This window comes from Odontesthes bonariensis, chromosome 9, assembly GCF_027942865.1.
Source record: "Odontesthes bonariensis isolate fOdoBon6 chromosome 9, fOdoBon6.hap1, whole genome shotgun sequence".
In the NCBI taxonomy this organism is placed as follows: domain Eukaryota; kingdom Metazoa; phylum Chordata; class Actinopteri; order Atheriniformes; family Atherinopsidae; genus Odontesthes; species Odontesthes bonariensis.
This window is the reverse complement of record NC_134514.1, coordinates 25371638-25385473: the sequence shown is the minus strand read 5'-3', so window position 1 is coordinate 25385473 and position 13836 is coordinate 25371638. Positions and strand designations below refer to the sequence as shown.

At 41.2% G+C, this 13836-nt stretch overlaps 1 protein-coding gene across 2 annotated transcripts in view; it reads left to right on the top strand.

Moving 5' to 3' along the window:
* The window catches only part of clmpb (CXADR like membrane protein b), a 71780-nt gene extending 58981 nt beyond the window's left edge, over positions 1 to 12799 (top strand). For both annotated transcript variants that reach the window (XM_075473828.1, XM_075473827.1), the window contains 5 exons: positions 109 to 310; positions 2245 to 2412; positions 3662 to 3784; positions 4266 to 4407; positions 6805 to 12799. In XM_075473828.1, the coding sequence (XP_075329943.1) occupies positions 109 to 310; positions 2245 to 2412; positions 3662 to 3784; positions 4266 to 4407; positions 6805 to 7141 (972 nt within the window). In that variant the 3' untranslated portion in view covers positions 7142 to 12799. The remainder of the gene's footprint in view (positions 1 to 108; positions 311 to 2244; positions 2413 to 3661; positions 3785 to 4265; positions 4408 to 6804) is intronic.
* Positions 12800 to 13836: the final 1037 nt, after the last annotated feature.

Here is a 13836-nt window from a genome sequence, read left to right as displayed (position 1 = left end):
CTTGTCTCACACGACTGTTTGATATCTTTAACTCGGTGTTGAGCAGGCATGACATTTCACAGCGTTCGGAAAAATCCCTGATTATCTTTTGTTCCACGTTTGCTACAGATTATTACCTTCTTCGGCGGCCAGGTGTACACCGAGGCTACGGGCAGCGAGGGCAGCCGTCTGTCCTTCGCTGGGGAGTACCTGGGTGGAGACGCCTCCCTGCTGATCAGTGACCTGCTGCTGACCGACTCCGGGGAGTATTACTGTAAAGTTAAGACTGGGGGAAAGTACCACTGGAGCCAGGTCAACCTCATTGTGCTGGGTGAGTATTTTCAGACACACTAGAACACTCACGCATACACTCGGGTGCTCGTGAGTGTCCGCGCACATGCCATCAGGTTATGAAGAAACCCATCATTCCAAAAAAATAATCTTACACACATACATATTTAGACCTAATCAAAAGATCATTAGCCTGGCACATTTCCTCCGTCATGCTGACTGATCTAATGATTCAATTTGATTCAGACGGTGTGATTTGATTTTGCTTATGCTGTTTGGGTTCGACTGGATTGGTTTGTTGATGAGGTGAGACCAGAAACATGCAAGTGGGTTTGGAAGGGCACAGAAGTGATTGATGCAGTGAGGGACTGAGCAGAATAGCAGACATTTAGTTAGATAACAGGTGGGGTTTCTCTGGGTTAGATGTTCATTGTGAAGTCCCATCTATTAGTTGAAAACGTCATTAAAAGAAGTACATCATAATCAATGCAGCCAAAAATGAGCTGCCAGAGACCGAATTTGCACCAGTCAGACTAAGAAAAGCCTGTTTTTGTTTCGCCCTCAAAAGCCATAACAAAGTCATTTTGTACTTTTTTTTTCCCCATTTGTCTAATAAAGCAGATGGCTATAAATGGCTCAATGCTAACATAGCATGTGTCTCTGCCTCGTATCAAAAATAGCTTCATAACTTTGAAGGACAGTCTGAGAAAGAGGAACAGCTCCACAGCCAGACAGAGTCCAGCGCGAGGAGCAAGATCGTTCTTAATGTCAGAGAGGGGGGTGATTTATTAAAACCTCATGGGAGATTAGTTCAACCAGCAGTTATTGGTTTTCTAGTGGAACAGTCTGTTAATACCCTTGCTCTCACTCTCATCTCACTTCCATAAAGACTTTGCAGTAAGTTAGAGCCTCGATTTTGTTTTGCAAATTGCCTTCAGCTTTGCTGTGACACTTTCGATTTTGAGAGGGACAGACATTTGCATTTTTCACTCGCTCCCCACACTAAGATAATAGCTTGGCAGCTGAGCTGGTTGTTGGCTTGGCATGAGATATTGAATGCGAGTGGATTCATTTTTGTGGGTGCCAGAGGTTGTGCGCGTTACATTGTGTGTGAGCCTGCACATTCATCCCTAGGTGTGGATTTGCATGTGCAGATTTCTGACTTTATCTGTGCATATGTTGTGTTTATGTGTATGGGCAACGATATTGTTGTTGTTGTTTTTTGTTTGCCACACTGAATTACCCTCCAGTTAGGCCTTACCGACCCAAACAGAGCTGTGAGATGCACAGATGAAGCACCAGTGCTCCTCGACCAGCTGCTCTCATTACATTTCATACGGAGCGGACGAGCAGAAGTCAGAGTTACTTATGCAGCAACTTTGCACACAAGCAGCAAAAATGAACATGTGGGAGGCAACGCTGCTAATATGACAGTGGGACAAGAATGCAAAACGGATACACAAATTTAGTTCACTGCTCATCTATAAATATGTCACTTGAGAAGATGAAAACTGTGCTCTATTTTCTTTGTATCGCATGTAGCAGTGCCTCTCAGCAAGTGTCTGGGCAGAGCAGCTGTGAAGATCTCAGTAGGCTTCAGCTATACTGTACTCTGCCTCCAGCTGTGAGAGACGATAACAAAACCTTTGACCTGTGCAGAGCATATTCCAACAAGCATTCATTGCCTGCTATGGGGTCATACTGAACCCATTGTCACATTAGAAATACTGTTTGCTAAAATGAAGGCGAACACATTTACTCGATAATTAGATATATAAGGCTCTTTTGATAACTGGATCCACTATTTATCAGTGTAATTTTATCAATATGATACAATAAGTAAAAAGCACCACTGAAGTGCTTCAATTTCAACGCAGAACTATGATTTGTGGGTGCGTTTCAATGTGATAAAGAATGATTTTCCTTACTACTCTGACATGTTCGGATTAATCTCTTTCTTATGTGTTCTCACAGTCAAGCCGTCCAAGCCAAGATGCTGGATGGATGGCAAACTCCTAGAGGGCAGTGATGTCAAGCTGAGTTGTAAATCCAGCGATGGTTCAGACCCTATTAGCTACAAGTGGGAGCGAGTGCTGGACAAAGGCAAGAGTCTGGGCAAGCTGCCAAACCTGGCACTGATAGGTAAGAAAAAATAATTGACAATTCACTGACACGCTGATTCACCATTCAAGCCCTCTGCAGAAAAAATGCTATGAAGATTCATTTCTATAATTCTTAAATTGTATTAACCTCATTTGTCCAAGACACTTTTTTGCTGAGCGCACCACCTTTCTCTCACCTTCTCCCATCTTCACATTCATACATTTTGCAAACCCTGACCCTAAATCGGCCAAGCCGAACCACATTTTCCTGCAGCTGAACCGTGAGCTGTTTGGCTGGTATAAATAAAAGTTACAACCCTTGGCTCAAGGGTTTTTGGATGGGTTCCCTTTTTTCTGTTTAATCCCATGATTCTGCATGCCTCTAACATGTTTAGACTACAGCGTTTCTCTCCACATTTGAGCAATAAGCCCAGGACCAAATAATGTCTTCTGGATGTATGTATGCACATAGATGTATTTATAGATTTTTTTTTTTCCCAGAAAATCAAACAGAACATAAATGTCATTCTGGCTCAATTAAATAATACTTGTATGTATGAAGACAGAATGAGTGGTATCTGGGTTTAATTGCAAAGTGGAGGACATCGAACGTAACCCACTGCAATGGGTTTTGTCCTCTGCTCTATACCAAAAAGGAAAAAAAGTCCATAGTAGCCCTGGGGCACACTTCACTCCCACTATGTGGACTCTGGCAAGTCTCTTGGATCATAAACAAGCAAATCTGCCTCTAAATAGTAACACAGTCGGTTTATAGCAGAAATGTTAATATTGGGGCAGTTCTCCCTACTGTGTATTCTTTAAACTGGCAGAAACCACCCAAGGGTGCCGCCATCCCTGTCTCAGTTTTCCCTCCAGTGTTCGACTGGTATCCATGATGGCATGAGTCCAGACCAAAAAAAAACTTCAAATTAATGGCATCCACCAAACAACACCTGTTCAGTCTAGTTAGTTTGCATTGGATGATAACACACCGCGTCAGCACCCATTATTTACGGGTCTTGTGAAAGGTAATATCACGTGGTTGTCAGTGATGGAGATGGCTTAATACGCCATGGGGCTGTGCAGCTTCATCGCTCTGTCAGACACGCTCCTGCTACTCTCCTCAAGTCCCCCTCAGAGTGATGGGCATGACTCTGAAACAAAACCCTCTATCAATGTCTCTGTCTCCCCGTTTAGTTTCTTCCCTTTTTTTGCTGTAATACATTTTCATCGTTGTCTTTCATGTTTCACATTTCATTGTTAAAAAAATGTTAACTTTTATTCACCAGATCTCAAAAACCCAGAGATCGTGACCCTGAGGAATCTTACCATGGACAGCACAGGCGTCTACAGGTGCACAGCGAGCAATGATGTGGGAGAGGAAAACTGCACCATTGAGGTCACAATGCAGCGTGAGTTTGGGGAGAGAAGGGGGACATGACCTCGCAGAATTCACCTCACACCAAATGGCAACACTGATTGATGGTTATTGTTTCAAACTACAGCTGCCTTTCCCTCTACACCCCCTCACCCTCTTCATCCTTCAGCCTGTGCCTCAACACTCGACTGAAAGTGTTGGCTGCTGGTAACCAGCCCTGCTCCAAATACCATGCTTCACTGTCACACTAATACATTCCCTGAGAATTCCAGGACAGGGTCATGTGTGGGGAAAACAACAGATCTAGCAGCTCAGCAGAAACAGTTTTCCAGTCCTGGTGTTAAATTGATTGTGGGTACTGTGAAATAGTAAGGATAGAGTGCTTCTCAAGTAAATGGGCATGTAGAAATAGGAATTTATTGATTTAAAACCAAGAGTGAAAACTGTGAGTAATAATTTCTCACGAGACAGTATGTGAATCTTTCTCTCATTCCTTCTTCTTTTCTTATCCTCAGATGTGAGGGATGTGGGGATGGTAGCAGGTGCAGTTGTGGGAATATCCCTCGGTGTCCTCAAAGTCATATTAATCATCTGGCTCGTCTTCCGGAAGAAAGAGAAGAAGAAGTACGAAGAGGAGGAGACCCCAAACGAAATCAGGTTCAGTTAGAGTATTTTCTCTTCTCACGCTTTCACCATTTTTTTTACTTTATTATAAACGGGACACACTAAAAACCAGTATGCATAGGACTACGGCCAAAGATGTTTGTGTTTATATGTGTGCAGGAGTTTGCATTATGGGCTATGTATGTTGCTCTTAGCTGCTGTTCCCCAGTTTGTATTTTCAGACAAGCTCAAAATTTGTTGTTGAAATGACTTAGGATCCAAACCACGAATTATTGTTTTATATTTTACCTAAAGCCAATTTGCATGTTGAAAAAAAAGAGACAAAACTCATGTTTGGTTCATTCTTTAGATATGCTCTGACAATAAAAACCAGCTCAGTGTTATAGTCTAGGGTGTAAATTGTGTGATATTTTCCATCATAACAAATAAGCCCAGAAATAATGACTGTTTGGCAAACAGTACGACTCATTTAAAGTGCAAGAAAATATAGATCTTACCAGTATGATCGCATACTTGTATAAGATCATATATAGGATTATACATGGGGGATCTGTACCACTACACCCACATTACAGTTTTGTAATAAAGTTATACAGGCCTTCATATAATAAGCAATCTTTTATCATAAATTATACTCAGTGACTGTATTCAGCTGTTATCACTAAATGTTCGATCAAATATCTCAATATAAATATGTATGTAATCAATTATAAGTTGTTTGATTGGTGTATCAGATAATTGCTTCTGTATATAAGCACATATAAAAGGAAAGTGAAATTTGCTTGGGCGGAAATGTTTTTTTGGATATTGGCTCTACTTGCTCTACTTGCCCTTTTGATTAGGTCTGAATTATTGATAGGGGAAATAATCACTGAGCATAAACACTACAACCATCAACCTGAGAAATTTGTGGCATTAATATAAAAGTGCTTATTTTTGCCAGCAACAGTCTCAGACTCTCATTTGACTAAAGGTAAACATAGGAATTACTTTATGGGAGTTAAACTGCGGCCATTTTGTTGTTGCCAGCGGCAGTGCTATATCTTAATATCGGATCAATTCCAAATGTTTTTATCCCTACTAACAATTCAGACCCAAACATAATGGGAGAAAAAGGAAATTCCACATCCAACGGTCTAAACTCTTACATCCACTCCTTCAGCCTTCTTCTGAAGGAAGGTCATTCAGCATTCGGTGTAGCTGCAGTTCTACATACATGTAGCACACGCTTGCTTTGACAGATTGAGCTGGAGTATTGATGTCACTTGTGTGCTAACTTTGTGTTTAGCCATTAAATCACAGGTTCAGCTGAAACAGTTGTGAACCTTGACTAAACAAGCCAAATGCTAACTGACACAGCGACAGCCCCATTGTACCGTGTACCTGTTGTCCTTAGCGCCTGTTTCTGAATATGCATGTTCTTCAATCCTCTTTAAGAGGCCTTTTTTCTCCCCACCCCCCCTTTTATTGCAACGTGTGTGTTTGCTTGTCTTTATTCGTACATGTGTGGTAGCGAAGAGATCACAATAAAACTTGTATGAATGGGGGATCTTTTAATGACACTGCAGCATTTATGTTTATTTACTCAATCGTTTTTTCATTCTTTTTCTTGCGACAGGCTGCAGTTGTGTCGGTGCATATTTACCGCTGTAGTAATGAATAATGCAGTGTGTCTGAAGGATGGCTTTAAGTAAATAATGGAGACGCGATTCAGTATTTTCTGTTTTCACACAATGCTATCAGCCTTAGCCGTCCCCCTAATGTGCTGTTCCAGAACTCATGGGTATACAGTAGATCTAGCTTCAGCAACTGCTGTTTAAAAAGACTCTTTTTGTTTTTTCTTGCAAGAGTTATGGAAGCTTTTTATGTGTGCCTGAGAGGATACCATGTAGCGGCAGGGCACACGAGAGGTTTCTATTTCTCGCTTTCTGTAAAGATCCCGTGTAATTCAATTAACAAATCAAGTAAACATCAGAGCATAATTGACCACAGTTTTGGTGTTTTAATGCTACTCTCTGTCATTCTCTTTTAAGTTGTGGATGCCCTTCGGACTTCTTGGGAGCTCTTTTGGAAAGTTTTCTCCCATCGCTGAAAAAACTGAAGTGAAAGTAGAATTAGAAAGGAAAGTTTTCATTGTGTTTTTTTTTTTTTTTTACCCCAACAATTGTGTCTGGGGAACTAGTGATTTCAGCAGATTTCATTATTCCATACAAATGTGCTTCACAAAACTCAGAGGCTGGGGGGTATCTCATGAATTACATGAGGCACCAACCTAATACAAGTCCCTTGTGTTGCAAGCCTTAGAATAGTATGAAGGAACGGCACAGTGGTGTTCTGTTTTGCAATTCATTTTGCATGGATCTATTGTGAGAGGCACTTTTGACATAGAATAAATGTTGTTATGTTTCCTTACTTTGTTTCCAACCACAGGGAGGACGCTGAGGCTCCCAAGGCCAAGCTAGTAAAGCCCAACTCTCTGTCCTCGTCTCGCTCTGGCAGCTCGCGCTCTGGCGCCTCCTCCACCCAGTCCATGGTGCACAACAGCGCCCAGCGTGGTCACCGCCCTCGCCCACCTGCTATAGCTGCTCTCAAGGAAAATGGACAGCCTCCAGGCTTCCCCCAGTCCCCTCCAGCCTACACCGCAGTGGTGCCCCCCAAGACCCCTGAGCCCCCTGCCACTCCCAAATACAACTCCAGGAACACGTCCGGGCCCACACCCCCAACTCTAATGGTCCCTGCCCAGACCAAGGCCTTTCAGACTGTGTAGGACTGAAAGTCAACTCTTTCCTGCAGCCATGTGAATCTCCCACCCCTTCCCAAGCTCCCTCTGCTCCCTCCCAAAGACTGAAACTCTTCCATAAACAAAGAAATGCAACTAGTTAAAAGGATGTAATTAAAAGAATCAATACTATAAATCCAAAAGTACTTTTAATGAATGCATACTTAAAAAGGGAAAATAAGACATGCTTGCCCCCTACTGAATTGCATAAAAACAAAAGAAAAAAAGAAGAGAGAAAGCAGATACCTGAGATGCAGCAATGTTTGTGCCTCATGGCTGAAGGCAGAACTTATTTTCTGAGTTCCTTCTTTTGGCTTTGGAAGGCACAGAGAAGCACCATGTGCACTGAGGTGGAAGATGCCCCCAAGTAGAGCTTTTATTTATTTATCAAATCAAAGGGTTAGCCAGGCAGTAGAGAGAAGAAATGAGAAAAAGAGTTGGGGCTGGATAATAAAGTAAATCCAACTCAGCGAAGTCGTACCTCTGTTTACCATTGCTCAAACAAGATGAATACGAGCACGGCAGACACGAGGTGCAAGAAAGTGCAATGACTGCCACCGATTTTTATTTTCATTTTTTCAGTTGGAGGACAGGGGCGTGGGGTGACGTCTGAGATTCATGTTGCTCTGCACCTCCGTTTGGCTGCTTGCTCTGAAACCACAAAACGCTTTGCCTCTCATGGGCTGGGGCGACTGTGCCCATCCATGTGGACAGACACAGCGCGCGGCATGTGCATCATCTGCCTCAGTGCTCTCGGTCTTTTGTGCTCTCACAAGGAACCCAAGAGAAACCACAGCGGTCCTTAGACTGACTCAGCGGGCTGACAAACAGCTCATCTGCTCCACCAATCAGCAGGGGAAACTTCAGGTACGAGGATGTAGCACTGACAGCGAAGTCAAATCAGTGGAGTGGTTACCCTTCCTTTCACGTCCTGTCTACATCAATGGACCTCCTTTTCTGGTACCAAATATCCTCCCTAAATAATTAACTAGTATTTATTAGGCCTATAGTGATACTTTAGATATAGAGATAAGCATCTATTAGACCAGCTGGACTTTCCTTTCTTTTGTCTCTGTTCTCCTGTGTCTCTTCTCCCTGAGCAGGTTGTAAAGAGTGACAGACAGCCATGTGTCCAATCATCCACATAAAGAAGTGCCACCAATCCCCTGGATGGGTTATTATTGTTACTTTTTTAAACTTTTGTTTGCCTGCTACATTTCTGAACTGAAGCCAAAATCTGTCACCATGAATGTGTGATGTACAAAGATGGTGGATTCCATAACTTTCAGCCTCCTTTTAAGGTACTGAATCAAGCTAAGGCACAAAGAATTGACCGTGACATTCAATTTTACAACACTATGTCTGAATGAGGGGAAACAAGGAGCATGTTTCCCGAGAATTTGGTCATTTAGGGTATGTATGCCATCATTGTCAATACTCTCCTTGGATCCATAACAGTGTTGTGGCACTTGATTGCTGTCTCGCCAAATCACTTGCTTGCTCAATGGTCGAGCTGCGTTATAAGCCAGTACCCCCTTTTGGTCGTATCCTTACACAAAACCCATTGCAGTTTGATTGAAAGTAGCTGAAAAAAGGGCAAGTAGCCTATCTAGTGTGCCTTTGCAGCCCCTCTTCCCTTTGATTGTTTATTTCTTTGTCCTTCTCTTCAGCACACCAGTGGTTAAGTCTCAGTTCACATACAGCTCCGAGGGTCAACAGCAGGAAACACTGAGAGGTCCCACTTCACAAACTTGCTCTAGTAATAACAGATTTTGCGTGAGGGAGCCCCGAGCAGAGTGAATGGCGAGAAAGCAATCCCATGGCACAGGACAACGTACTGTACATTATGTAATCAGTCTTGTTTTATATTGTACATACAGATAGATATATGCACACAATGTCATTTGATTTAATGATAAGGGTATGTGAGGGGAGAGTCCCCCCTTGTAAAAAAAAAGGTCAAGTGAGAAACCCAAAGTGAATTTAAACCATGTGTTGTGTTTTTGTTTTTTTCATATATCTATATACACGTGCTGTGTTCCACATAACTTGCCTATTGGGATGTCATGTACAATATTTTCATCTTAATTTGGAACAATTTGCATGATGGAGGGTGTAGAGATAAAAAAAAAATGATCGAATATCATCACAACCAGGACATGTATGGTTTTCACTTTTCCCCGTGAGAACAATATTGCCTTTGGTTTTAGTGACCCTTAACTTTGTTCAAATTTCTCCTTGAACTACCCTTCGCTCAGACCCAAACTATGTTTCAAACTGATGTCGGACATAAAATATAATCGATTGTGCATTATGAGTTGTCAGAAGGTTTGAAATATTTTTTGCAAACCCCCTTAAGCTTTTGGACAAGATACAGACAGGTGATAAATTAAAGGGAAAAGCTGAGTATGTTACGGAGCACTGTCTAGGTCTACTTAATCCCTTAGAGTTCACGTTAACAAAATACGGCGCAGAGAGCAGAAGAGGCCCAGCGACCATATTAATCCAGCTCGCAATTTCCTCAAATGAAGAAAAAACATCCAAAAAAAAAATTGAGATGAAGCAACACTTTCTTAACTCAGTTGGTTCTGGCAGGCAGGGCTGTCTACATTCAGATTTGTCTCAAAAAGGCCTCAAGCTGTTTCTGCCAATGACAGGTTAGCGGTGTCAGCAGCCGTGATGACATAAACAGACATCGGATGGAAAAAATAGGATGAGAAAAGCTCATTCCAAATGTTGCACTTTTAACCATGAGTGAGCACTATTTTGTCTCAAGCTGTTTGATAAAAGAATGTTTGACATGACAAGCGATCAACCCACGTTTAAAGAGTACAGAAGACACTTTTCAACTAATAAAAAAACACCTCAATGAAATGTACTTTTTCAAAGGGTCAAAAATCTCCATATTGTCAACAAGCCTTGGCTACATGTTGTCATACAAATTTAGCAGAACAGACCAAGGCTTTCTGTGATGGTCAGTGTTTGATATGACATGATGATATGGGCAGCTAACTTAAGCCCATGTTTTAGTTTAATTGCCTACTACTTATTTGACTACTTCAATATGACTCTCTGGAAAACAGTGTTGCACACTTTTGCCTTCGAGGGAAGCATTTCTCCAAACTACACAAGTTAAAATTGATGGTTTGCTGAAACATTTCTGACCTGATGGGAGTTGTCAATCCAAAGAGCCTGAGTGCTGTCTGGATGATTTGATCAGTTTGGATCAGTATGTTGTTGGCTCAGCGACTCACTTTGACACTTGTTATGTTTTTCTCTTTTAATGTATCTCCTGTCTTTATATCAGATTCTAATATTTTAATTGATCAACCTAATAAACTTTACTCCGAGGACAAATTTTACAACCGGGGTTCTCCAACTGGTTTGAGGTCTGGTAAATTACGTGTACAGTTTGATCAACATACTGTCTCTGGGCCCTTTGTAACGGGGCTATGGTCTCACCTCACCTATATATATATCTATAGCATCTGTCTAAAATACACATGTGGTTTGCTTTCACTCATGGGATTTTCGCACGTGACTTAACTGTAAGGGAAATTTAGTAAACGATGCCTTTTATACTTAACTAGAAACAGCAGTTCATATTTGATCACGGAGGTTATTATACGTGTGTGTGGGGGAGGGGGCCGTGTTTTTGTGTGCATACTTGCGTGCATGCATGCCCGTGAATGTGTATGTGTGGGTGTGTGCATGTAAGTTCAGTGTAAGCCCTTGGGCCACACCCAAGCATTTTGAAGTCAGCCATTCACCAAGTGAGAAGGATGCAGTCAAGCAAAGTAACCTCTATCTAACTTCATAAGACTGCAGCGTTTATTTTAGTTTTCGCTGAGTTTTTTTTATCTATTGAACTTGGCTGCACAGGCAGCAGACATGATTTTGCTTGTGGGGGTGGTGTCTTGAGACAAAGAACGTCCATAATTCATGGCTATCGTCAGCTCTGGAGGCCGTTTGTACGCTCTCTCCCTGCTCTTACTGTCTTTAAGCAGAGAATGCACTTGGTCCTTGGTGTACTGATGGCATCTCAAGGCACACACACACCCGCACATACATGATACATACAGGCGTAATGTGAACATACATACACATCAACAGGTGCACATAGCATGTGCAGGTGCACGCTAGAACACAGGTCTGCGCTTTATGTACACATGCAGTTGCACATGCACATATACCTCATGAATGCTCAAACTGCTTGCACTAACAAAAACCCAAACAGCAGTCCTTGTTATTTCTGCTTCTTCAGAATCAATTTGATGGATATCATGTCGAGAGGTATTACGACTGACCGATGAAACCAGAAAAGATCATCCTAAAAGGACACTGTGCACTGCATCACCCAGAGGACATCTACTGTTACAAAACACACACACACAAACACACACACTTGCATGCAGACACACTTACACCCAGACAGACAGACACTGCTATGCATCTTAACAATCTGGGTAGCATATGTCGAAAGGCTTTTTTCATGTGAATCTGCAATCCCACCACCACCACAGATGAAAGTAGCAGTGGAGGTGGAGAATGATATGCTAGTCTTCCAGCTGTTAAATTCCTCCAAGCTTTTTGATTTGCTTTCCAGTATCTGCAAGTCTCAGGTGGCAGATTCCCCAGTTTATGAGCCCTCGCGTAGCATCCCGTTTTGTGGCCCGGCAAACTACTGCTTTTTTTTTTTTTTTTTTTTTTTTTTTTTGAAAGAATGAATTTTAGGGCTCTTTTGTCAGTTCAGTGAGTGGAGTAGGAAAGTCTTAGCACACCTCAGAGTGTCAACAGCACCTCCAGTATCATCCTTTAAAATAGTAACCATCAGCACTATATATTGTCTTGTTATCAGCACTCAGCGGTGCAGTAAAATCATTAAAGACTATCCTGTGTTACATGATAGGAGTATGAATCTCATGTAGCCACGATGTTTTATGTTCTATTAGGCTGTTTTATTTCTTAGTAAAGCTGTTAAGCAGGGCGTTTTGTGGTCTGGCCTTGTCTCTCAGTATAAGAGAATGTGATGTATTATTACTTTTAGGAGGGGAAATGGACGGGGCTTAATTCAACCTCTCGAAGGTAGGGAAGACAATGAAAGAGGGCAAAGGTACCTGCATGTCATAGAGGATCGAGCAGATGAACGGGAATGCTTTGCTTTGATGTAACATAACTGTAATCGGATAAAAATGAAAATAATTTTAAAAAAATCTAAAAAAAAAAAATCTAAAATTGTAAATATATACACAAAAATTTTATGAAGCTTTATTTTTGTCTTATTTTCTTTTTCAAATGTTCATCCATGTACTTTGCACTTTCTTCTGTGCTTTGCGCATCATCATCATCCGGCCTGTGTGGAATCTGTGTGGTTGGCTGTTTCTCTTGACTGCGTTGTTTCGATGTCAGGGGGAGACAGGCTCAGCACGGCTTTACTGAATTGAAATGTAAGACACCTTCATTTACTTTACTCTCATCTGTTTTTCCTGACGTGGCTTCTCTTTGGTTTTGTAAAACAATATAGAATTTTTTTGGTTTGTTCGTTTGATGAAAACAATCCATGTAAATATCACAAGTAAAAAATGTATATTTTTACGACCTCTGAGTTATTACTCTTTCATTTGCAAATAAAATATTCAATGACAACTTAACTGGTCTCGTGACATCTTGTTTTAGATTTTGAGCAAGTACCCTTTATTTCACTGTGCAGTTTAGGAGTATTTCTTTATTGCTCACCAGTCGCCTTTCTGCTGACACTGGTTTGTGGAAAGTATCGAAGTCAAGGTCACAGTCTTTACCGTGTAAAGTCCTGCACAGAACGTATGTGTTCACAGAACAGTCTTCCTTTGTGACTCGATTAACTTAACCCAAATTTGACAACTACTAAAATAAACATTGGTTTGCCTACTTGTCAGAGAATTCAAACCCAGAAGATAGAAGATAAGCAAACATGGGAATGATCTGCATCATTCAAGAATTAAAAGCATTTCTGTTCAAGAGCCTACTCACAAGCTGGAGAAGATCCTTGTGGGGAATGTTGAAACTGAACTAAAGAACAAAAACAGGAAATCATTATCATTATTATTTTTTGTCATTATTGATTGCGGAGTGGCTTTTGTGACGCTTTTCTTTGCATTACCGCCATAAAAGAAGTAAAGATTTCTGTCTTTAGGGACATTAACCAGAGTAAAAGCAACCAATGGTGATGTAGCAATTCTTAAATGGGTCATTTGTAAGATTAGTGATAAAAAAAAATCAGACAAATTGAAGAAGAAAAGTATTGACAAATTGTAAAGTATTAACAGTTTTTACCTTGCTTCAAAGACTTTTGCTGCTGAGAAAATTTGCTAAGGTTAGCATGCTGTCCAAATAGCACGAGCCAGTCTTATTTCGTGATACCACTTAGTATGTCAAGAGGCAACAACGATTCACTGGCTATGTTTACATGAACAACAGTATTCCCATATTGGCCTAATAATCTTAAGATTTTATACTGAATGAGACACTTCCATTTAAACAGCATTTTCTGATGGTGTTAAGCAGAATAAGGTCATATTCAAAGGAAGCAATAGTTGACATATGCTATGTGGAGAAGGCCAACATTATTTGCACTATATATACACCTTAATTACAGTATTACATCATACTTTTTTCTTGGCATCTTCATGCTTTTGCCCTATCAG